General features: G+C 49.6%; 1 protein-coding gene across 2 annotated transcripts in view; it reads right to left on the reverse strand.

Moving 5' to 3' along the window:
* Nucleotides 1-3,931: 3,931 nt before the first annotated feature.
* AIMP1 (aminoacyl tRNA synthetase complex interacting multifunctional protein 1) overlaps nucleotides 3,932-25,229 on the reverse strand; it is a 59,984-nt gene continuing 38,686 nt past the window's right edge. For both annotated transcript variants that reach the window (XM_029076462.2, XM_016227257.3), the window contains exons 5-7: nucleotides 23,508-23,722; nucleotides 13,877-14,045; nucleotides 3,932-4,116 (exon numbers count right to left, since the gene is read on the reverse strand). In XM_029076462.2, coding sequence (XP_028932295.1) covers nucleotides 3,950-4,116; nucleotides 13,877-14,045; nucleotides 23,508-23,722 — 551 coding nt within the window. In that variant the 3' untranslated portion in view covers nucleotides 3,932-3,949. The remainder of the gene's footprint in view (nucleotides 4,117-13,876; nucleotides 14,046-23,507; nucleotides 23,723-25,229) is intronic.

The following is a 25,229-nucleotide window of genomic DNA, read 5'->3' on the forward strand; positions in this document are numbered from 1 at the left end:
TATTTTTTTCCCTTTTCTTTAGTCTTGGCACACTGAGATCAACATCAGTTTCTCATATTCAAAAAATATCCTAGTTCATAAATCTGTCCAAGAATCCCCATGTTGCTATACTTGAGGAAAGTCGCGGTGACATATAAAACAGGGTCAATGAGACTTTCCATCCACTAATTCAAGGAACAATCACGGGTAAGTGACAACACAGTAGGTCTCGTGCACGAGACCGTGTGCGAACTAAACGCCGGTTTTCAAAATGGACCAGTTCTACTGAGCTCTCGCAAAATACGAACTGGGATGAAAAACCTTCGGTCTCCAAGAACGTTCCTATCAGCTGCGAAGACGTTATGGATTTCACCTAGAGCCTCATCTCTTGTCCAGATGAGACGGGATCATTTCTAATTTTAAAATTTAATTGCAAATTTCCAGCTCACACACAACCTCGGGCATTTCACTCCCCGTTTATGATTGCATATTCAGGACCTTTTGGACTTTTTTTTTTTGGTATGGTATTTAAGATCTACGGGCCAGTCAATGTGCTGAGATGCTTGATATCGCCCCACCCTCAGCCCCACAGCACTTAGGCACCTCTCTGTAATTCATTTATTTAATGTCCGCCTTCCCCTCTAGACGGTAAGCTCTTTATGGGCTGTCGTATCGTACTCTCCCGAACGCTCAGTATAGTGTTCTGCACACAGACCATGCTCAATAAATCCCGCTGTACTTGCTAAGCGCTTCCTATGTTCCAATCATTGAACTAACCCTAGGATAGATATAAGTTAATGGGGTGGCTATTCTAGTGGTTTCTGCCAATATCACACTCCATGTCCCCTCCTTGGCACCTAATGAAATATCTCTGACCTTTCCGCTTCCACAAAGGACGCAATGTGATTTTGTTAGAAAAAAAGGAGTTCTACCTGCTTAGTGGCAAGAACTCTCCGGAACTCTCAGTCAACGGAGCACCGTACCGAGTACTGAGCGACGGAGTTGGCGGAAACGATCGTTGCTCGCAAGGCGGCCCGAGACTAGCACACGGCCATTAGGGAGAAAACAGTAGGGGCTTTGCCTCTGACCGGGGGAAAGCTTCCATCGTACAGTCCGCATCGATTTTTCACACTCACGCAGTACGCTCCCCTTTTATGCTGCCTTTTGCGGAGCTGGGGGAGAAAGGGAAGGAGCAAAATGTGCGTTTATACTGAAAAGCTAAGCAACGTGTAAGAACATCTCATTCTTTTTCTGCCTTCCTCATGCAGTCTGGGTTCTCCCAAAACTGGTTCTTACGGGGGAACGTTGGTCTGCTCCTTGTGTTTCGTCCAGCCCAGGAAAAGATGGATCCTGACTCCCACACGGTAGCAGGGGGAAAGAGGAGAGGAAGAGGTGCCCGGCTATTTTTTTTTTTTTTCCCCCAGCCTGGGTTTTTTTCCATTATGGCAGTGGGGGAGCTTCTCTTCTCAGATCCAAGTTCCATGCGACTTAGACTCCGGTTTCCAAGGGTGAACCAGTTTGCTGAACCTAGTAGAGGTAGGGGGCGGGTGGGCCTGGAAAAAGGCCAGCTGATCTTTCCACCTGCCCCCTCAGACCCTGCCCAAATAAGACAGTTGGTCTCTTCACGCTTGCTAAGCTCTGTGATCCCGGAGGGCAGGGGATCCATCTACCAACTCTTGCTATATTAATTTTTTTAATGGCATTTTTCAAGTGCTTACAACTCACCGGGCACCGTTCTAAGCACTGGGGTAGACACAAGGTAATCGAGTAGGAAACAGTCCGTCCCCCCCCACACGGCTCACGGTATTAATTCCCAATTAACAGGTGAGGTGACTGAGGCTCAGAGGTGAAGCGACTCGCTCAAGGTCACAGCAGACCGGTGGCAGAGTTAGGATTCTATTTATTGCCGTTGTTCTTGTCCGTCTCCCCCAACTAGACCGGAAGCCCGTCGAAGGACAGGGACCGTCTCTCTCTGTTACCGATTTGTCCATTCCAAGCGCTCAGTACAGTGCTCTGCACATAGTAAGCGCTCAATCAATGCTATTGAATGAATTAGAACCCAGGTCCTCCGGACTCCCAGGCCTGTGTTTTATACACTAGGCCACAGTGCTTCTCTGCCGTTCTCTCCCAAGCGCTTGGGATAGTGCTCTGCACACGGTAAGCACTAACTACATACCATTCATTCATTCGATAGCATTGATTGAGCGCTTACTATGTGCAGAGCACTGTACTGAGCTCTTGAAATGTACAATTCCACTGAATGGCCGAGTGACTGCAGCATGGCCTCGTGGATAGAGCACAGGCCTGGGAGTCAGAAGGTCATGGGTTCTAATCCCAGCTCGGCCACTTGTCCGCCGTGTGATCTTGGGCAAGTCACTTCACTGCTCTGGGCTTCAGTTACTTCATCTGTAAAATGGGGATGGAGACTGTGAGCCCCATGTTTTCCTTACTTTTACCCAACCTGTCCAGGACAGAGCTCCTCATCTTCCCTCCCAAAAACCCTGTCCTCACCCGAACTTTCCCGTCACTGTGGACGGCACGACCATCCCTCCCGTCTCACAAGGCGGCAACTTTGGAGACTTCCTTGACTCCGCTCTCATTCACCCCACGCATCCAGTCCATCACCAAAACCTGCCGGTGTCACCTGCGCAACTTGGCCAAGATCCGCCCTTTCCTCTCCATCCAGAGCGCTACCACTACAGTACAGTCACTCATCCTGTCCCGACTGGATTACTGCCTCGGCCTCCTTTCTGACCTCCCAACCTCCTGCCCCTCCCCACTTGGGTCCATGATAATAATGTTGGTATTTGTTAAGCGCTTACTATGTGCCGAGCACTGTTCTAAGCGCTGGGGTAGACACAGGGGAATCAGGTTGTCCCACGTGGGGCGCGCAGTCTTAATCCCCATTTTACAGATGAGGCACCGAGAAGTGAATTGACTTGCCCAAAGTCACACAGCTGACGAATGGCCGAGCCGGGATTTGGACCCAGGACCTCTGACTCCAAAGCCCGTGCTCCTTCCACTGAGCCACGCTGCTTACTTCACTCCGCTCCCCGGATTATCTTCCTACAGAAAGGGCACGTCACCCCGGCCCCTCCTCAGAAATCTCCAGGGGTTGCCTATCCACCTCCGTATCAAACAAGAACTCGCTACTGGATTTAAAGCCGTCCATCCCCTCGCCCCCTCCTACCTCACCTCCCTTCTCTCCTCCTACATCCCAGCCCGTACGCTCCACTCCTCTGGTGCCGCTAACCTTCTCGCTGGGCCTCCATCTCGCCCGTCTCGCCGCCGACCCCTGGCCCGAGTCCTACCCCTGGCCTGGAACACCCTCCCTCCTCAAATCTGCCAGACAATCACTCCCCCCGGCTTCAAAGCCCTACTGAAGGTGCGCCTCCTCCAAGAGGCCTTCCCAGACCGAGCCCCTTTTTCCTCAGCTCCCCTTCCCTTCCACGTCACCTCGACTCGCTCCCTTTGCTCTTCTCCCCGTCTCCCCACCCCACAACACTTACGTATATATCTATAATTCTACTTATTTATATCAATGCCTGTTTACTCGTTTTTATGTCTGTCCTCCCGCCTCTAGACTGTAAGCCCGGCGTGGGGAGGGACTGTCTCTATTCCCGAATTTTACTTTCCGAGCGCTCAGTACAGTGCTCTGCACACAGTAAGCGCTCAATAAATATGACTGAATGAATGCATGTGGGACAGGGCCTGTGTCCACCACAATTTGCTGTATCCAACCCAGTGCTCAGCACACAGTAAATGCTTAACCGATACCACAATTATTATTATTAAAAGGCAGGTCTCATTGCTAATCCGATTACGGGACATAAAGCTCTGAAAAACAATAACCCAGAGACAAAGGAGTCAGTGACTCTAAGAAGAGGAAAGGCAGATATTCCTGTTTTTATTGTGCTTGCAATTCTTTCCGCCAAAACTGCTGGGAAGCATCTCGATCGATGGTTTTGTTTTATTTGATTCCACTGTTGGCCATGGTCTGAGCCTTACAGACCCCTTTCCCTTTCACCTCAAAGGGAACTCCTTTGTAGGTCGCAACACACTGGTCGTTAGTGAGCAGATCAGGCTGGATCTGCTCCCAGATCTTCTTCTTGGGATTTAGCTCCTTCTCGGGCTCTCCTATTCAAAAAGAAAAAACAAAAACATTGCAGATTCAGCACGGGAAGACACGGTTGACATGACAGAGACAACATGGAGAGCCTCTTAGCGATTAAGAACTGGGAGTAATTTTCCCTGTCGGAATGTAGATAAGCCGCAGCTCTTTTTGGGGGCAGATCAACAAACTCTAGATTTACTCCAACGGGAACGCTGGCACCGCCTATAAACAATGCATTTCAGCACAAACATCTCGATATCGGTTGCAACTCGGGAATCTAAGGAACGTTAAAAACAAGCGATCAAGTAATAAGACGCTGAATAGACTTGCCAAAAGCTGGCTCTTGGCTGCAAAAATCGTAGCCCTGATACTCTTTTTTAGTTAGCAGAATGTGAAGTTAGCTCTAAGACGATGTGTGTTTTTTGTTAAGCATTTGTTAGGCACTTAATATGTGCCGAATACTGTTCTGAGTCCTGGGGTGGGTACAAGTTATTTAGGTTGGACACAGTCTCTGTCCCAAATGAGGCTCACGGTTTAAATAGGAGGGAGGATAGGTAGTGAACCCCCATTTTACAGTTGAGGAAACTGAGGCACAGAGAAGTTAAATGACTTGTCCAAGGTCACACAACAAGCGATGAGCAGAGCCAGGATTAGAGCCCAGGTCCTCTGACTCTCAGGCCGGGGCTCTCTCCACTAGGTCACTATTTATCCCAGGAAGGTGTTGGATGAATTACAAACTCATTTTAGTTCTCAGGGAAATGTAGCTACTGCCGAGTGTGAAACTATCTTCTATTTCTATTTCTGAGGTTAGGGCAAAATATTAAGAGTCATCACTTTTCCTTTGATAGATCTTAAGAAATCAGCCACCTCGAAAACGACACTTCGGTTGGTAAAAGACCATTTTAGGTTTAAAATAGCGAGCGACTTCTCAATTAATCTTCACCACCCACGAGAGCACTTGTAATCTCCAGGGCATCAGAGAACTTTCAGTTATAGAAGTCTGGCAAATGTGCTTCCTCTCATTTTAACTCAAAAAATGATCTTATTCTTTGAAAAGCGGCCTTACTTTCACACATCTGTCATGTTCTCGATACCAGAAGTAGGGCAGCCAATCTGTTTAATTTCCTTTACAAAAAAAACCTCCGTTAATTTCTGCTCTAAAAATAGAGCTCAATGAGGATTTCCTAAACAAAAATGAGGTGCTCTTTTCCTCCACTACCAAAGTCAGTGCTTCGCTCATTCACGCCCTCGATCTGGTACTGAAAGGCGGAACAAAGGAGAAGCGTCTCAGTAGGATGGAAAGACTTGTTTTACTCTCTTCTTGAATGACTTCAAGGAGGCTAGGTTTCGTATACACCTATTCAGCTGGAGATGTTTCTGGTCAGTTTTTCAGACTCACAGTAAAGAATCTATTTAGATCATGTAAATCTAGGATTCAAAGCCCAAGGATACTCTCAATGTCCTTGCCACGAACTCCTGAAGTGATAACCAATTCTATTTCTCCGCACGTTAGTCGCGCTCAATATACCTGAGCCTCTATGAGTTTTCTGGTGATCTGAAAATTTAACACAGCTCTAAAAGGGAGTGGGGGGTTAATTTATAATCCAGGAGGAGCCGAAACCCTGGGAGAATCTGTGTCGATGCGTTCCGTCACTAATGTGTAAGGAAATACCAGCGTCTCACTTAGGGAGTTCACGGAAAGGGCATTCTGGGTCTGAAGAGTCTTGATAGACTTTCCTTTCTAAATTTACATTTTGGAAATAGGATCTTATTTTCCTTCCTTCTGAGAGGACGGGGCCGAAAAGGGCCTTCGGTCAGTAAACGAGAATTAACCGAGTGCCTCCGGATAGCAAAGCACTGTTTAGGTAAATAAAACACAGGATCCCGGCCTTTACAATTTGGGAGAAGAGGGTCTCTCATCTTCAATAGCAGGTGGGTGGGAAACATTGAGATACACTTGCCATCTCTCCAGGAACTCCCCCTTAATTTAGGATGCGCTTTTGGCGTAGATCGCTAAAGCCCAACTGACAATCTGGCACCGCCTATAAGTCACTCATTCATTTAATCGTATTTATTGAGCGCTTATTGTGTGGAAAGCACTGTATTAAGCATTTGGGAGAGTACACCATAATAACGAACCGACACACTCCCAGCCCAGTGAGCTGACGATGCATTTTCAGCACAAGCATCTCAATGTCGGTGTCATTCCAAACTGTACAGATTATTAAAACAAACGATCATCTAATAGGATACTAAACAAATATGATAATAATAATACTAATGTTGGTATTTGTTAAGCGCTTACTATGTGCACAGCACTGTTCTAAGCTCTGGGGTAGACACAGGGGAATCAGGTTGTCCCACGTGGGGCTCACAGTCTTAATCCCCATTTTACAGATGAGGTAACTGAGGCACAGAGAAGTGACTTGCCCACAGTCACACAGCTGACAAGTGGCAGAGCCGGGATTCGAACCCTTGCCCTCTGACCCCAAAGCCCGGGCTCTTTCCACTGAGCCAGGCTGGCTCTCAGTCTCAACAATCAGAGCTCTGATCCTCTGCTTTAATAAGTGAAAGCCTGAGGTTAATTCTAAGCTGAAATGCTTATCTGCCTCATCTTACCTCTCATCTTTTACTGGGCACAGTAAGTGCTCAATAAATACCAATGATTGATTGACTTGTCCCAACGCCCAAAGAAGATTCCACGGCAACCAGAGCCACGAAAAATGGCAGAGCGGCTTGCTTCAGTGGCAAAAGCCTGCAGGGATGGAGGGGGACACCCCGCTTAAACGCTCGGGCTCGCTCTTCGTCACCTTGGGGGCCACGGAGGAACCGCCGCGGCACCTCGGAGACGTCACCACCGTCATCGAATTCACGATGAAAGGTGAGGGATCCAAGTGGATCCATTTTCAGGACCTCATCGCCGGCAAGATATCTGCTAGTTCTGTGATGATGATAATAATTAAGGTATTTGTCAAGCGCTTACTATGTGCTGAGCACTGTTCTAAGCGCTGGGGTAGATACAGGGTAATCAGATTGTCCCACGTGAGGCGCACATTTTTCAAAACCCATTTTTACAGATGAGGTAACCGAGGCACAGAGAAGTTGAGTGACTCGCCCAAGGTCACACAGCAGACAAGTGGTGGAGCCACGCACTCTCCTAAGAGCTGGGGTAGATACAGGATAAGTTGGACACGGTGCCTGCCCTGCATGAAGTTCCGATCCCCGTTTTACGGATGAGGAAACCGAGGCCCAGAGAGGTTAAGTGACTCGCCCAAGGTCGCACAGCGGACGAGTGGCGGATCCCGGATGACAAGGGAGGTCCTCTCTGGCTCCCCGGCCCAGGCTCTATCCACTAGGCCGCTGCTGCTGAGTACCGTCGAGCAAATGATCCGAGAATCCCAGTGGGCCTGCTGGTTTCTGCATACATCACGTTACCACCCGTAGGCCTACACAGTTCCATCCGGCCCTTTCGGCTTCAATCTCAGTGCCACGCTGGACCCGCAGAGTCTCTGCCCCCAGATGACGTGCTAGTCAAGATTCTTCGGCCCTTTCTTAAAATAACAGTGATAATCATCACAGCGGTATCTGTTCAGCACTTACTGGGGGGTCAGGCTCTTGTAATCGCTGGGGAAGACAGGCGTTAATCAGTTCAGAAACAGACCCTGCCCCTCATGGGCCTCGCGGTCTATACTCGCGGATATACGGGTATCGGAATTCACATTTTTATTGAGGCAACTGAGTCGCACTAAAGTCAAGTGACTTGCTCGAGGTCACCCAGCTAGCGAGGGGAGGAGCCGGGATTAGAACCTAGGTCCGCTGACTCCCGGGCCCGTGTTTTTTCCACTGGGCCCGGTGGCTACCCAACTTCGACTTCGAATCCCCCGAGCGCTTTCTCGGAGCGCTGAAAACGTGCTTCCCAGGAGGGAACATTGCAATTCGGTGTCTCAGCACACCGCAGGTCCTCTGTTAACAGTTCTGATCGATTAAGGAGGCAGCTTTCTCTACAGCTCCCGGAGGAGAGGCGGGAGAAGGAGGAGAGAGGACTGCTCAAGCTCCAGAAACTTTTTGGGGAAAGCAGCAGTCAACACTTGCTCTTCTCGGTAGCCTTCCACCTTTTTATCTCTCACAGCGCAGGCTACGCCAACGCCGCAATTCAAAGAACTACTTAGAATTTTCTCAACGTGAACGTCTGAGATAAGCTCGCCCTGTCGCACAGATTGGCCTTCTAAAGAGAGAACGCTTAAAATGCAATCTGCCTTTACAACACACTGCTTTTGAAATTATAAATTAATAACGAGCTCCTGCTATAGAATTACACCAGAACACCCTTTGTCTCAGATGGTGTAACTGGTAGTGAAGGTCTGCATGGGAATTCAAGTGCCGGCTACCTCCTCTCCCCCCTTACTACGACCAAAGGAATACGAGGCTTCCAAGGATAAAATAAAATCTGACTCGTATTATACAAACAAGAAAATCACCTTCTGGATCATGTTAACCTTCTTTTTTAAGGGGCATGGGGGGCTGGGATGGAAACCTCGCCGGAAACCTCCGGGGATATGTGGTGAGTTTAAATTGGATTAGCGTGGCACCATTTTTAAGCGTTACCAGAACTGTACGCTCTGGGTCTTCCTACGCATTCCCCACGCATTCTCTTCTCCAAAGCGGTGTTCCAAAAAGCCCCCGGTGGTACGCTATCGAAAACAAATTGCATAAAACTATGGCCACACAAGGATTTCTCCCACCTTCTCCGGAGAGAGCTTCTAAGCTCTCTCGGAGTGAGCCAAAGAAATCAGAGGTATTGCATAAGCTTCCAAGTACGAGAGCCGTTCGATTGTGAACTGCAGTATTGCTCCTGATGAACGAGAAGCCTGAGATCCAGGGACGGCACCAGATCCCACTCTGAGCGCTTACACTAGAGGGTTTGGAAAGGTCCAGTAAGAGAGCACAGGGATGATGTAGTTCTTGGAAAAAAAAAAAAGTTACAATTTCGGTCACCTTCAAGAATGCCAACAAACATTCTCCTTATCCTTCATGGAGAAGAATTGAAAATGAAACAGAAAAAGTCACGCTCGGGTCTCTGTTGCCGGAAGCTCTCAGAGGTCCTACGGGCTGAAGAGTGCTCGTGCTCCAATCGATCAACCGTATTTATTGAGCACTTACGCTGTGCAGAGCGCTGTATTAAGCTCTTGGGAGAGCACAATACAGAGTTGGTTGATACTTTCCCCGCCCACGGTGAACTTTACAGTCTAGAAGGGGAGACGGACATTTCCGGAAATCAATAAATCACAAACACATACAGAAGTGTTAGGGGGCTGAGGGAGGGGCGAATAAAGATGGCAAATCCAAAAGGAAGTCGCAGAAAGGAGTGGGAGGAGAGGAAACGTGGGTCAGTTGGGGTAGGTCTTTAAGGGGTTGTGCTTTCAATATGGTTTTAGAAGTGGGGAGAGTGTGCGTCTGGCAGATATAGGGAGGGAGGGTGTTCCAGGCCAGAGGCAAGAGATGGGCGAGGGGTCAGCGGCCAGACAGATGAAACCGAGGGACTGTGAGTAGGTTGACATTAAAAGTGAAGTTGGCAGGCTGGTTTGTAAGCAGGAAATCAGGGAGGTACAGTGGAAGGGTCCAGGGCACTGATTGCTTCAAAGCTATTAAAGAGTTGGTTTGAGGTGGAGGAAAATGGGCAACCACCGGAGGTTCCTGAGGTATGGGGATACACAGACTCAATGGTTTCGCTGAAAAATGATTCGGGCGGCAGAGTGAAATATGGACTGGAGTGGGGAGAGACAGGAGGCAAGGAGGTGAGCAAGGAGGCTGACGCGTAATCGGGGTAGGACAGGATAAGCGCCTGGACTAACGTGGTAGCAACTGGGTGGAGAGGAAAGGGTGGGTTTTAGTGGCGTGACGCTTGAAAGACGGCAGGATCCGGTGACAGGTTGAATACGTGCGGTGAACGGGAGAGAGGAGTCCAGGATAACGCCAAGGTGACGTGCTTGTGAGACAGGGAGGATGGTGGTGCCGTTTACAGCGAGGGGAACGTCGGAGGAGGACGGTTTGGGTGGGAGAACAAGGAGTTATAGTTTGGCGACGTTAAGTCTGAGATGTCGGAGGGCCATCCAAGTGGAGATGTCTGGAAGGGAGGAGGAGATGAGAAACTGGAGAGGAGGAGAGAGATGTGGACTTGGGAATCGTTCATCGGAGGATGGTCATTGACAGCAGTGGAGCGAATGAGTTCTCCAAGAGACTGAGATGGAGATGGATGAAGGGAACCAAGAACTGAGCCTAGGAGGACTTCCACAGTTAGGGGGAGGCCGAGGAGGAGTCCCTGAGAGAATACTGACAATAAACGGCCAGAGAGAGAAGCGGAGAACCAGAGGGCAGCGTCAGTGGAGGCAAGGTTGGGTAACGTTTCCAGGAACTGGGGGTGGTGGGCGGTATCAAAGACACCTGAAAGACTGAGCAGGATGAGGATGGAGTCGAGACCGCTGGATCTGGTAAGGCGATCATTATTGATCTTTGAGAGGGCAGTTTGGGGGGAGTAGAGGGGGCAGAAGCCAGCTTGGAGGGGGTCAAGGGGAGAAAGCGGTTATGCGTGGTTAAACAAATTGAGAAGGCACACAACTGAAAAACTAAATGGGTCTTGGGTCACCTCTGTCTCATATAATTTGCAAAGGATTATATTACAGCTGCTGCCGTAAGAAGAAGGAAGAGACAAACGATCCCTATTTGCTCATCTCTGCGATCGCTCTGGGGTGTGAGGGGAGTGGGTGGATCACACAAGTTAGCCCCTGGAAATTACTATTTTATATTATATTACGGCTTATTATGAAAGGATTATCTTACAGCTGCTGCTGTAAAAAGAAGGAAGAGACAAATGATCCCTAATTGCTCCTCCTTGCCATCGCTCTAGGGTGTGAGGGGAGTGGGTGGATCACACAGGTTCGCCCCTGGAAATTACGATTTTATTTTCGGCATCCAAAATGACATTTTCCCTGGAAGTCCGATCCGTCCCTTACACTCATCTACGGATCTGAGTAAGCACTGTGCTGAGCACTAGGGTACAGACGATATAAGATCAGACTCATGGACAGGCTCAGAATTTCTTTGGTCGGTGAAGGGGAGTCCTTATCTAGTTACAGCCCTTCACTTGTCACCTCTGATTTACCGACGGAGAAAGGGGAACCTAATTTCAGTTAAGCTTTCAGATAAGCTGAAAAATAGAGTACTTCTCTATCCTAAACTGGAGATATTTCACTAAGATGTTTTAATTTTGGAAAATCCAGTTTCTTATGCTTAAAAATCCATTGGGCTCAGAATAAAGTTGAATGGCTTCAACACTGTCATTTCTGAAGCTGCCATTAAAAAATATATTTCACAGCAACATCATAATAAAGGACTAAGGTAACCTACTAAAATGAACATTTCTAAGAGAAATGTCAGTAATCCAACTGCTTCCCTTATCGAGCTAGGAAACCAGATTACTGTGCAACAATACAAAAAATTCAAGCATGTTCCTCCTTGAGAATACTTGCTAAATTAGTTTTGAACTGAATAATTTTGCACCAACTGTACAACAACAGTTGTCTTAGAGAAGCAGGGTGGCTCAGTGGAAAGAGCCCGGGCTTAGGAATCAGGGGTCACGGGTTCTGATCCCGGCTCCGCCACCTGTCAGCTGTGTGACTTTGGGCAAGTCACTTAACTTCTCTGTGCCTCAGTTACCTCATCTGTAAAATGGGCATTAAGACCGTGAGCGCCACGTGGGACAACCTGATCACTTTGGATCCTCCCCAGCGCTTAGAACAGTGCTTTGCACAGAGTAAGCGCTTAATCAAATGCCATAATTACAATTATTATTATTAACAACCTTCTATTTAAATTGCCGAGTGTGAGTTTTCCAATTCACGGTGAACGGACCAGAAGTTGTCCGATTCTTGCGACTGTGGGCAAGTCACTTAACTTCTCTGTGCCTCAGTGACCTCGGCTGTAAAACGGGGATTAACTGTGAGCCTCAGGTGGGACAACCTGATGACCCTGTATCTACCCCAGCGCTTAGAACACTGCTCTGCACATACTAAGCGCTTAACAAATACCAACATTATTATGATTCCATTCTCTTTAGCAGAAACTGATCCATTCAAATCCTGCCGGACTATCGGCTCCGCTATTGGGTCGGGCCAGCAGACCCAACAGTGTCCCCAGCAGGGCTTTGAAGCTAGGCCGGGACCTCTCAGGGTCTCCCTGCCTCTAATCCTGACTTTGCCACTTGTCTGCTGTGTGACCTTGGGCAAGTCACTCCACTCCTCTGTGCCTCGGCTCCCCGTAAAATGGGGATTGAGAACGTGAGCCCCACGTGGGACAGGGACTGTGTCCAACTCCATTTGCTTGTACCTATCCCAGCGCCTGGTTCGGTTCCCGGCACGCAGTAAGCGCTTAACAAATACCATAATCATCACTGCTCTACGGCAAAAGGGAGAGAAGGGGGGGGAAAAAATACATTTAATTCATGCAGTAGTATTTATTGAGCGCTTACTATGTGCAGAGCACTGTACTAAGCGCTTGGAATGTACAAATCGGTAACTGATAGAGACAGTCCCTGCCCTCTGACGGGCTTACGGTCTAATCGGGGGAGACGGACAGACGAGAACGATGGCGACAGATAGAATCGAGGGGATGAACACGTCATTAAAACAGTAGCAAATAAATAGAATCAAGGCGATGTACATCTCATTAACAGAATAAATAGGGTGATGAAGATATATACAGTTGAGTGGACGAGTTCGGTGCTGGGGGGGGGGGAGGGAGGGGGGAGGAGCAGAGGGAAAGGGGGGAGAGGAGGACTTAGCTGAGGAGACGGGAAAGGGGGGGTAGAGGGGGAGCAGAGGGAAAAGGGGAGCTCAGTCTGGGAGGGCCTCTTGGAGGAGGTGAGCTTTAAGTAGGGTGCGGCCGGCTTCCTAGAGGTAGCCGAGCCTGCGCTCGGGCTGAGAGGACGGCGGACAGAGAGAATGGGACAGAATTCTCCCACTTGTCCTTCCCCTAAAACAAGCTGCAGTGAGTGTTGGATGGTGGGGTGGGGGAGGCCCAGCCACGAGGAGGCTGAATTCCCTACCCAACGGTGAACGGGGTCCAAAACCACAGGTGCCAAGCTGCTCTTCCTCAAAACCGGCCAGGGCATTCTCATTTCTAGCGCAGGAAAGAGGGCAGCGGAGGGAGGGGGATTTTACTAAATCGTAACCTTTCCAACTCTTTTCCCTAATATTGTAAATGTGGCAAGGGCTCTCTTGAAGGAATCGTAAATAACCCGAATTCTTTGGCAAAAACTACTTTCTTCCTCTTTTCAAGGTACTCGAAAGACTTAGTGAAATATGATTTCTCTCAATCTTACTATTCCAGTCCTTGGAAATCTTTAACCGCGACACGATACGCTGAATTTGAAACTTTTCTAACGGCAACAACTGTACTCCCCCAAACGTATAAATTGCCTCCTTTAATCCTCCCTTCTAAGTCCACCTCCTTTTTTCACTTCAGTTGAGCGGAACTCCTCTCCGTTTCTGTTGGCCACTCGGAACCTCCCTCACGCGATCGTCAAGATCATTTCTATGGGGAAAAAATGTAAATTCCAACACCTAGCGCAGGGGTCATTAGTTTACTACGCTCTGAACGGTCTATAATTCAAGGGCCGGGACACAAATATTTTACAGCGCCTTAAAACTTCAACTACAAATTCCAGCCTCGAGATCCAAAAAAAAAGATCGCCAGTCAGTGATTTACAGGCTATTATTTCCAACTTACCAGGGAATCCATCAAAGGTTATTCTCTCTCCAGGCACTGATCCAGGAGGCGGAGCCAAGATTTCCACCTTTTCCGGCGAGCTAGCACACATCACCATCGCCTGAGACACCACGCCCCTCATCTTGGCAGGTTTCAGGTTACACAGCAAAATCACCATCCGCTTCTGCATCTAGATAGAAGACGAGTTGGAAGACAACCTTAAAAAAAAGGGGGTAAAAGCTTTGGATGTCACTATCACGGGAAAGGGAAAACTCAGGTAAAAATGCTACGCGAACGCGTCGAATATATCGGTTTATCAACCCAACAAGGGTGTTTATTGAGCACTTGCTGCGTGCAGAGCTCTGTACTAAGCGTCTAAGTGAGTACAATACGACAGAGTCGGCAGACAGGTACCCCGCCCACCACGAGCTTGGAGTCCGAATGGGGAGAGAGACATTAAAACTAATTACAGATATTTACGTAAGCGCTGGGGAGCTGATGAAGGAGGGAGACTGTGAGCTCGGTGTGGGCAGGGAAGTGTCTGTTGCTGTAGTGTACCCTCCCAGGCGCTCAGTAACGCTCTCAGTGGAAAGAGCCTGGGCTCCGGAGTCAGAGGTCATGGGTTCGACTCCCGGCTCTGCCACTTGGCAGCTGTGTGACTGTGGGAGAGTCACTTCACTTCTCTGCGCCTCAGTTACCTCATCTGTAAAATGGAGATTAACTGTGAGCCTCACGTGGGACGACCTGATGACCCTGTATCTCCCCCAGCGCTCAGAACAGTGCTCTGCACCTAGTAAGCGCTTAACAAATACCAACATTATTATTATTAAAACAAATGAATGAGTGAAAGTGCTACAAAGGTACAAAGCCAAAATGCGGAAGTGACACAGAAGGGAGAAAGAGTAAGGAAAGTGCGGGTTTAGGGAAGGCTACGTGGAGGAGATGGGATTTCAATCAGGCTTTGAAGGAGGGGAGGGAACTTGTCTGTCGAAGAAAGGGAGTTCCACTGGGCAAGAGGTCAGGGGTGAGAGAGACGGGATTCAGGTACGGTGAATGGGACGGCGTTAGAGGAGTGAAGTGTGCGGACTGGGTTATATCAGAAAATCAGCGAAATAAGATAGGAGGGGGTGAGTTCACCCTTTCATTCAGTCGTATCTATTGAGTGCACGCTGTGTGCAAAACACCGTACTAAGCACTTGGGAGAGAGCAATACGACGACAGACACATTCTCGGCCCCAAATCAGCTCACCGTCTGGAGGGGGAGACAGACATTAATAGACAGAAATAAACGAATAAATAAGTTAAAGGCATATACCTATGTGCTGTGGGGATGGGAGGGAGGATGAACGAAGGGAGCAGGTCAGGGCGACGCAGAAGGGAGTGGAAGAGAGGACGACGTAGTCAGGGAAGGCTACTTGGAGGAGATGTGCCTTCGATAAGGCCTTGAAGTCGGGGGAGAGCCAGTGTCTGCCTGATATGGGGAGGGAAGGCAACTCCAGGCCAGCGGCAGGATGTTGGTGGCAAGATGCACGAGACGGAGGTAGAGTGAGAAGGTGAGCGTTAGAGGAGCAAAGTGTGTGGACTGGTTGAAGGAGAAGAGTAGTGTGAGGTGAGGTAGGAGGGAGCGAGGCGACTGCGCACCTTACAGCCAATGGTGAGGGGTATTTGTTTGATGCGGAGATGGATGGGCAACCACTGAAGTTTCTTGAGGAGTGGGGAAACACGGTCTCAACTCTGAATGAGCGCCTTAAAGCCGACGGTAAGGAGTTTCAATTTATATGTGGAGGTGGACGGGCAACCACTAGAAGTACCTGACCGGGAAGACGCGGATTCTTTTTTATGGCATTTGTTATAATAATAATGTTGGTATTTGTTGAGCGCTTACTACGTGCCGAGCACTGTTCTAAGCGCTGGGGTAGATACAGGGTAATCAGGCTGTCCCACGTGAGGCTCACAGTTAATCCCCATTTTACAGATGCGGTAACTGAGGCACAGAGAAGTTAAGTGACTTGCCCACAGTCACACAGCCGACAAGTGGCAGAGCCGGGAGTCGAACGCATGAACTCTGACTCCCAAGCCCAGGCTCTTTCCACTGTGCTTACTACGTGCCAGGCACTGTACTAAGTGCTGGAGTAGATATATGGTGGTCAAGTTGGACCCAGTCCCGGCCCGACATGGGTCTCGTAGTCTTATTTTTTCTTTTAAATAAAGGGGACAGAAGAGCGAAGCAAGGACCGGATGAGACAGGAGGCAGGGAGATCAGCTAGGAGGCCGATACGAAGAGTCAAGGCAGGACGTAAGTGCTTTAGGTAGCTATTTGCGGTAGACCACGTCTGGAAGAGCTCTGCACCGGTGGTTTCTATACTCTCACATCCAAACTGCTCATAGACAACAAGGTCAGAGGTCAGCTGAAATCAGGAAACACAGATTTACAGGTGAAAATACAGGAGACTACATTCCGACACCCAACAAAATTAAACCCATGAGGATTTTAACTATTCCAGACTACTGAAAGACATCCGTCCCAGTTTGATGGATTAGCCAAGAGCATTTACTGAGCTCTTACTGTAGACAGAGCCTCCCTTTCCCTCTACTCCCCCTTCCCCCCGACCCTCTGCTCTTCCCCCTTCCCCTCAGCACTGCGCTCATTTGTATATATTATTACCCTATTAATTTTGTTAATGAGGTGTATATCTCCATGATTCTGTTTATCTTGATGATGTTGTCTTGTTTTGATTTGGTTCTGCTTCGCTTTGCTGCCCGTCTCCCCCGTTAAGGCCGTGAGCCCGTCATCGGGCAGGGATCGTCTCTATCTGTTGCTGAATTGTCCATTCCGAGTGCTTCGCTTAGTACAGTGCTCTGCACATAGTAAGCGCTCAATAAATACTATTGAATGAACGCAGAGCACGGTACTAAGTTCTTGGGAGACGACGATACAGAGGTGGTAGGCACGCTTCCCGACGACAAGGACTGTCCGGTCTAGAGGGAGGGCGGACGTTAATCTATATCACGGATACGTGCAGAAGTACCATGGGGTTGCGGGTGGGGTGAATAGAAAATGAGAGCTTAGTCGGAGATGGTCTCTTGGAGGAGACGTGATTCTAATAAGGCTGCGAAGTTGGGGAGAGTGGTGGTCTGTTGTCTACATAAAGGGGGAGGATTAAAAGGAGAACGTAGGCAAGGGACAGATGGGTTTGGGGTAAGGAAGGAGTAGGTTGGCATTACAGAAGCGAAGTACGCGGGCTGCGCTGTAAGAGGAAGTAAGCAACGAAGCAGTGTGGCCTAACGGATAGAACACGGGCCGGCCTGGTTCTAATCCCAGCTCTGCCCTTGTCTGCTGTGTGACCTCGGGCAAATCACCTCATTTCTCTGGACCTGAGTGACTTCCAAGGCACACAAATCACGCAGGTGAAGTGGGCGGGAATTTTGGAGAGCGACCCATCCTTCTCATTCCACGGAAATGACGCCTTCCAGTCGGTACAATCAACCCTATTGTAGTGCATGCGCTTAGTACGGTGTTCTGCACACAGGTAAGCACTCAATTAAAAGCGTGGCTCGGTGGAAAGAGCCCGGGCTTGGGAGTCAGAGGTCGTGGCTTCTAATCCCGGCTTTGCCGCTTGTCAGCTGGGTGACTTTGGGCGAGTCGCTTCACTTCTCTGTGCCTCAGTTACCTCATCTGGAAAACGGGGATGAAAACGGGGATGAGCCCCACGTGGGCCAACCTGATCACCCCGGCACTTAGAACAGTGCTCTGCACATAGTCAATGCTTAACAAATACCACCATTATTAAATACCACTGACTGATGAAATCTTTTAAGATTTCAGATTGGGGTGTTGCAAAAGGTGGGTTGCCATAATTGTGCTCTAGACCGCTAGATACAGAGCTTCCAGAAGCAACCGCAAGGCATCAGATGACCTGAATCCTGCCTTGGTCAAACAATTGATATCACTTCAGTACTCTTCAGATATTATAAAAAGGTAAGGAAAAAAATATATATACGTATATATATATATATTTTTGGAGAGGGACCGGGGCGCCATAAGAAATGAAGTCCGATATTTCATATTGGCTTTGTAAAACCGATAGAGTATCACTGGCATGTTTACAGCTATCTACAAAAAAAACCTTTTCAATTTCCCTTTAATTCTTAACGTTTCCCATGTAGATGCAGAGAAACGCAGGCATAGAGACAGAGGCAGATAAAGGCAGCCAGAGATTTGGAGAAACCACAAAAAACAGGGAGGCAAATATTTTAAAATACCACATTGTTTCTGGACCGTTGCCGTTTTCTCCACTATCGGCATGCTTTTAAAAAAAATGCAAGTAACCGAATATTGTGGCCGTATGAGATCCCCTGAAAAGTTGGCTTATTCTGAAAATCTGGTTTACAGACACCCTACGAAACTTGCAACCCAGAGATACATTAGCCCTCACAAATCTCCGGAACCACAAATCCTAATAATAATCATAACGTCGCTGTGGGGCGGAAACGTTTCTACCGACTTTGTTACACTGTCTTCTCCCAAGAGCTTCGTACTGTGCTCGTCAAGCAACGAGCGCTCGACAAATCAAACCGATTATGGGCTTACCACGTGCCAAGCACTGTACTAAGCACTGGGGTAAAGACAAGGTAATCGGGTCGGACCCAGTCCCTATCCCACACGGGGTTAGCAGTCTGAGTAGGAGGGAGAACCAATACCGAATCCCCATTTTACCTATGAGGCACCGAGAAATAAAGTGACCGGCCCATAGTCACACGGGAGGTAAATGGGGGAGCCGGGATTAGAACTACCTGATCTTTCCAGTACGACCCGTTGCTTCTCCGGTCCCCGGAGTTACATCCGATCAGGGCTAGCAAATCTCTTTTCCACTCGACATCCAATTCAGCCGCCGTATTAGGTGTGTTTTCTTTTTTTAAAAAAAAAAATCAGCGCGAGGGCAACAGGGAAGTGTAATTGGCCTGGTTTGACCCGAGGTTCTTCCCTTTCACTGGGTCAACGCCCAGCCTGGCCCTGACCTTATCCCCGTCCTCCGCTGCTGATCCCGGCCCCCTTATACAGACAGTCGGCCTACGGTTCGGGGATTGTGTTCCTAAAGTCACCAGAATGGGAGTTGTAATATTCTGTAATATTCACGCCCAACTTAACGCTGTTCCCAGGCAAAGAGGAGCGTTCCCGCTTTCTTCCCTCCCTGCCCTGCGTTGTACGCAGGGAGGGCCACGCTGCCTGAGCAACGCTTCCGAATCCCCAAATAACATTCTATCCCTCTGTGAAATTCAAACATCGGCGAGGAAAGATTGGACTCTTACGGCTGGCAAAGTGATAAGTAACATACTGTGCATGGATATGGAGAACTGTCATTGTTAAGAAAAATCTATATGTGTCAAAAAAATAAAAAGATGCAAGATAATTCAGTAAACTCTCAATAAAAACGCTCGGCATCAAATTACTTGGGAAACTTCGGCAAATTGGATGGCTAAAGGAGAAAGCGGGGATGCTTACAGTGTGTCTGTGCGCGGGGTGCTTAGTACAGTGGTCTGCGCACAGACTGAATACGACTGACTGAACGAATGGTGGTATTTGTTTAGCTCTCACTCTGTGCCAAACACTGTAAGAGACTGCTGGGATGGACACGAGATGAGCAAAGCAGACTCAATGCCCTGTTCCACACAGGGCTCACAGTCTGATGGGGAGAGAGGACGCATTTTTTTTTTCTTCCAGATGAGGGAACTGAGGCCTAGAGAAGCCGAGTTGCCCAAGGTCACACAGCAGGCAGGTGGCGGAGTCAGGACTGGAACCCAGGTCCTCTGACCCCCTGGCCCACGCTCTATCCGTTCAGCCACGCTGCCTGTGAGTCAGACCAGGGGTGGGAATCAAGTGCCACGATGGGGTCAGGAACTCCGTTTACCCTAACAGCCCCAGGTTCGGAACTAAATGGACTGAAAGTAATCCAAACCTTGTCCGGAGGGCAGAGAGACTAGTGAACTAATTAGTTGCGGTATCTGTTAAGCTCCTACTGCGTGCCGAGCACCGTTCAAAGCGCCGGGGCAGATACAAGGTCATCACGTTGGACACGGTCCACGTCCCACGTCGGACTGACGGTCTCGATCCCCATTTTACAGATGACGTAACTGAGGCAAAGAGAAGCGAAGCGACTTGCCCAAGTCACACAGCAGATAAGTGGCAGAGCCGGGATTAGAACTCATGACCCCCGACTCCCGGGAGGATCCCGATTCCATTTTTGCATTGAAGGGGAGGCTGATTAAAAGCCACCCTTCCTGAATCCACGGCAGCCGGAGAGAAGGAATGCCTGGGGTCTCCATTCTAGGCCAGAGAAGTCCGGGGACAAGCTCTGCACCACCCCTAAGGCTAGACACCCCGAAGGTCGATTCAGATCACGGAGACTAAAACGTAATAATAATAATAATGTTGGTATTTGTTAAGCGCTTACTATGTGCAGAGCACTGTTCTAAGCGCTGGGGTAGACACAGGGGAATCAGGTGGTCCCACGTGGGGCTCACGGTCTTAATCCCCATTTTACAGATGAGGTCACTGAGGCGCAGAGAAGTGAAGTGGCTCGCCCACAGTCACACAGCTGACAAGTGGCCGAGCTGGGATTCGAACCCATGACCTCTGACTCCAAAGCCCGTGCTCTTTCCACCGAGCCACGCTGCCTGTCCTCTTCAATGACGCCGTGATCAACTGCCATCTCGAAACCTCCTGCAAATAAAATGATTTTACTTTCCCTGTGAAACCTGAAAAATAACGAGATGTGCTTTTACCTTTCCAGGCTCTGGGCTGGGGGAAGAGGAAGCTTTTGGATCATTAATTCTGTCCAAAAGTTCAGGCACAGCACCTTCAGGTACGATAAAGAAGAAGAGCTATACGTCTGAACTTTAATCGACCACATGGATTAGTCCCTCAGTCACTATCCAACTGGTATCCTTTCCGGTTTAAAAGCCGTCTCTCGTTCTTTCATTTCTTACACCCGGGAATAGGATTTTGGGAAAGCTGAAAGAACGGACTCGACTCTGATCGCACTACCTCGAATCACTTTCCGGCATCGCACGAGGCGACGGTTATACCGTCGCCCCGCTCTGAAGTGGGAGCTGAAAGACGAAGCGTCAAAGATGCGGATGAGAAGCACCGTAAAAAGCACACGATGAGAAGACAGCACGCCCGTCATCAAAGACATCCATTTCGTGCCCTGCGGGTTTTACGCAACTCGGGGGCTGTGCGTAAATGTAAAATTGCCAGATACTTTCTGAAGAGTGACCCGGAAGGCCAAGAATCTTTCACGTCACGAACAGATGGACAGTTAATGTGACCAGAAATCCAAATTGGGCCAGTTTGCCCACGGTGCACGATAAACCTTTTGGGTCCCGCAGCCACACAAACCACCGTAGATTTTTTTTTTTTTCTCCAAATGGAATCTAGAGGAAAAGACTCGTCCTAACAAAAAGAAGCTTGGATCGCTAGGCCAGCTCATCCCGTTTCAAATCTTCAGCTCCGTACGGCAACCGGTTCATCACCCGACTGGTTAGATATCTTGACTTGCCATCGGACGATGCAGAAATTGCTAATGCTTAAGATCGTGAGCGTATCCGTTCTTTGGATCGTCTATTCCCCTGGAGGCCGAGGAAGACCACCCCAGACCACCTCACTGGTAACGGCCGCCTTCCTCCTGGCCGAGGATCCCTGTTCCGGGGAGGCTCGGGCACGGGCATACAGCCGCTCCTGTGCACTCTTGGACCCTTCCTTACGGGAAGCAGCGTGGCTCGGTGGAAAGAGCTTGGGAGTCAGAGATCATGGGTTCGACTCCCGGCTCTGCCACTTGTCAGCTGTGTGACCGTGGGCGAGTCACTTCACTTCTCTGTGCCTCAGTTACCTCATCTGGAAAATGGGGATGAGACCGTGAGCCTCCCGTGGGACAACCCGATGCCCCTGTATCTACCCCAGCGCTTAGAACAGTGCTTTGCGCATGGTAACAGCTTAACAAATACCGACACTATTCCATCCCCCCCGAGAAAAGCTCTGTGATACCCGCCACCTTCCCTCCCGCCTCCCCGGGTGTCCCCGGAGGGGATAGGAGCTGCTCCCAGGCTCTCCTGGACGCCTCCCTCCCCAATGAGTCTTTGACCTGCTCTGTGGATTTGTCCGTATTCCGTTTTCAAGTTTCATCGCCCTCGGTGTGTCTGTCTCCAATCCCTTCTCCCCAGTAAAAACTCAAATTTACTAAGAATAACAATGGTGATATATCTTAAGCGCCTACTAGGCGCCAAGCACTGTTCTAAGCGCTTGGCGGGATACAATGTGATCAGGCTGCCCCGCGTGGGGCTCACGGTTTTTAATCCCGTGATTTTACAGATGAGGCAACTGAGGCAAAGAGAAGTTAAGTGACTTGCCCAAAGTCACACAGCTGGCAAGCGGCAGAGCCGGGAACCCCTGGAGGGGCAAACTCGCACAAGAGGATTCTCCCCCAGCGTGTACTACAGTGCTTTGCACACAAATAAGCCCTTAATAAATACTACTATTAATAATGATTATTAGAGTAATAGCATTTATTAATAATCATAATACTCGTGGTATTTGTTAAGCGCTTACTATGTGCCAAGCACTGTTCTAAGCACTGGAGTGGATACAAGGTTATCAGGTTGTCCCATATAGGGCTCCCAGTCTTCACCTCCATTTTACAGATGAGGTAATTGAGGTCCAGAGAAATGAAGTGACTGGCCCAAGGTCACACAGCAGGCAAGTGGCAGAGCCGGGATTGGAACCCATGACCTTCTGACTCCCAGGCCCGTGTTCTGTCCGCTACACCATGCCGCTTCTCATATCCGTCAAGGGCCTACTGGGTATTAAGTAAGTAAGTATGGAGAAGCAGCGTGGCTCAGTGGAAAGAGCACGGCTTGGGACTCAGAGGTCAGGGGTTCGAACTCCGGCTCTGCCGCCTGTCAGCTGTGTGACTGTGGGCAAGTCACTTCACTTCTCTGGGCCTCAGTTCCCTCATCTGTAAAATGGGGATGAAGACTGTGAGCCTCATGTGGGACGACCTGATCACCCTGTATCTCCCCCAGCGCTCAGATCGGTGCTTAACAAATACCAACATTATTATTATTACTAAGTATCGTCCTTATCGGGGTAGATAACCAGGCTAACCTGGCCGGACGCAGCCCCCGTCCCAAGTGGGGGCTTCCTTGACTCTATTTATTGCCTCTATTTATTGACTCTATTTATCGCCCTCGTCCTCGTCTGTCCGTCTCCCCCGATTACACCGTAAGCCCGTCAAACAGCAGGGACCGTCTCTATCTGTTGCCGACTTGTTCATTCCAAGCGCTCAGTCCAGTGCTCTGCACATAGTAAGCGCTCAATAAATACTATTGAATGAATGAATTCCAGCCTAAGTGGGAGACAGAGAGAGAGAGAGAGCAGGTATTTCACCCCCATTTTACAGACGAGGCGACCGAGGCCCGGAGAAGGGAAGAGACTTGCCCGCGGCCCCACAGCGGGCAAGCGGCAGGGCCGGCGTTGGACCCCAAGTCCCCCGACCCCTTCGAGTCACGTACTCAACGGGCCCTCTGCCAAGGAAGGGTGCAGAGATGGCCGAGGGCGAAGCGGCCCCGGGAGGAGAGCCGTCCCTCCCGGCCGTACCTGGTCCAGGGGAACGTGCTTCACCAGGCCGCTGACGACGGTCCTCGGGGCCGGCTCTCCGACGTCCACCTCCTCGACGTACAAGGAGTCGGCGTCCGGGTGCTTCTGGGCCGAGAGGACGCAGCCGACGCGGAGGTCCAGGCGGGACACGTCCACCGGCTTGGAGTCATTCCCGGCCGCTGCCGGCGGCTGTGGCTTTTTTTCCTTCTTCTCTCCTGGGGAGGGGGCGGGAGCGGGCCGTCAGTCCCAAGCGAGACCGGGAGACGGTAAAACCCACACCGCATATAAACACCAATCATTCCGAGCAGTAAAGCTACACGCCAACCTCTGACAGACGAGCGTGGCCGAGGAACCACAGCTCCTTTAACTAACCGCCCGTCTGCTCCGCTCTCGTTTTTCTCATCTTGCCTTGCGGTGGGGGGTTGGAAGGGAACATCGTTCCCCGGCCGCGCAATTCCGAGCCCTTTAACTAAAGGAAACCTTGCCTCTGTCGCACTAGAGAGAAAGCAAAGAAAATCACTTCGATCTCCGACGGTCTCTCGACACTCCCTCCCAACAGAGCGTTAATTTTTTGGGGGGGGGCAGCCAACTGGCAATTAGCTGGAGGCCAAATCGGAACTCTTCTGGCATTTTCCTCTCCCCATTTTCAAATATTCACACACTTGACTGTATACCTGCTCCCACACAAGGCCCAAAGGGAGTGCCGCTTTACAGTCCCCAGTGAACACTTCAGAGTTTGCTTTCTTGTCACGTCTACCAAGGAACTGCTTAGCAAGTTTCCCAGCTTTCACGAGAACGTCCATTGGTGGCTTTACTTCCCATCTAGTCGACGAATTATATTTTTTAAGTGCTCACTGGGATCAGAACACGGGTAGATACGTTTCCTGACCACGACAACCTTAGTCTAGAGGGGGAGACGGATATTACCGTACATTACGGACAGGTACGTGAGGGCTATTGGGTCGGAGGGTGGGGTGAATATCGAGTGTTTAAAGAATATAAATTCAAGGGTTACGCAGAAGGGAGAGGGAGAAGAGGATATGCGGGCTTAGTGGGGGAAGGCCTCTCGGAGGAGATGTAATTTCAATAAGGCTTGGAAGGCGAGGAGAGTGACGGCATTTAATCAGCTCACTGTCGGAGTTTCTTAGACACCGTTTTTTTCTTCCCCCTTCATTCATTCACTCAGTAGTATTTACTGAGCGCTTACTATGTGCAGAGCACTGTACTAAACGCTTGGAATGGACAATTCGGCAACAGACAGAGACAATCCCTGCCCAATGACGGGCTCACGGTCTAAACGGGGGAGACGGGCAGCAAAGCGAAACAGAACAAAACCAAAACAAGACATCATCAAGATAAACAGAATGAAGGAGATATACACCTCATTAAGAAAATAAATAGGGTAATAGATAATACATACAAATGAGCACAGTACTGAGGGGAGGGGAAGGGGGAAGAGCAGAGGGTGGTGGGGAAGGGGGAATAGAAGGAAAGGGGGGACTCAGTCTGGGAAGGCCTCCTGGAGGAGGTGAGCTCTCAGTAGGGCTTGGAAGAGAGTTAGTTTGGCGGAGGCGGGGAGGGAGGGCGTTCCGGGACCGCGGGAGGACGTGGCCCGGGGGCCGACGGCGGGACGGGCGAGGAGGAGGCCCAGTGAGGAGGTGGGCGGTAGAGGAGCGGAGCGTGCGGGGTGGGCGGTAGAAAGAGAGAAGGGAGGTGAGGTAG

Source organism: Ornithorhynchus anatinus, chromosome 12 (genome assembly GCF_004115215.2).
Source record: "Ornithorhynchus anatinus isolate Pmale09 chromosome 12, mOrnAna1.pri.v4, whole genome shotgun sequence".
Classification (NCBI taxonomy): Eukaryota; Metazoa; Chordata; class Mammalia; order Monotremata; family Ornithorhynchidae; genus Ornithorhynchus; species Ornithorhynchus anatinus.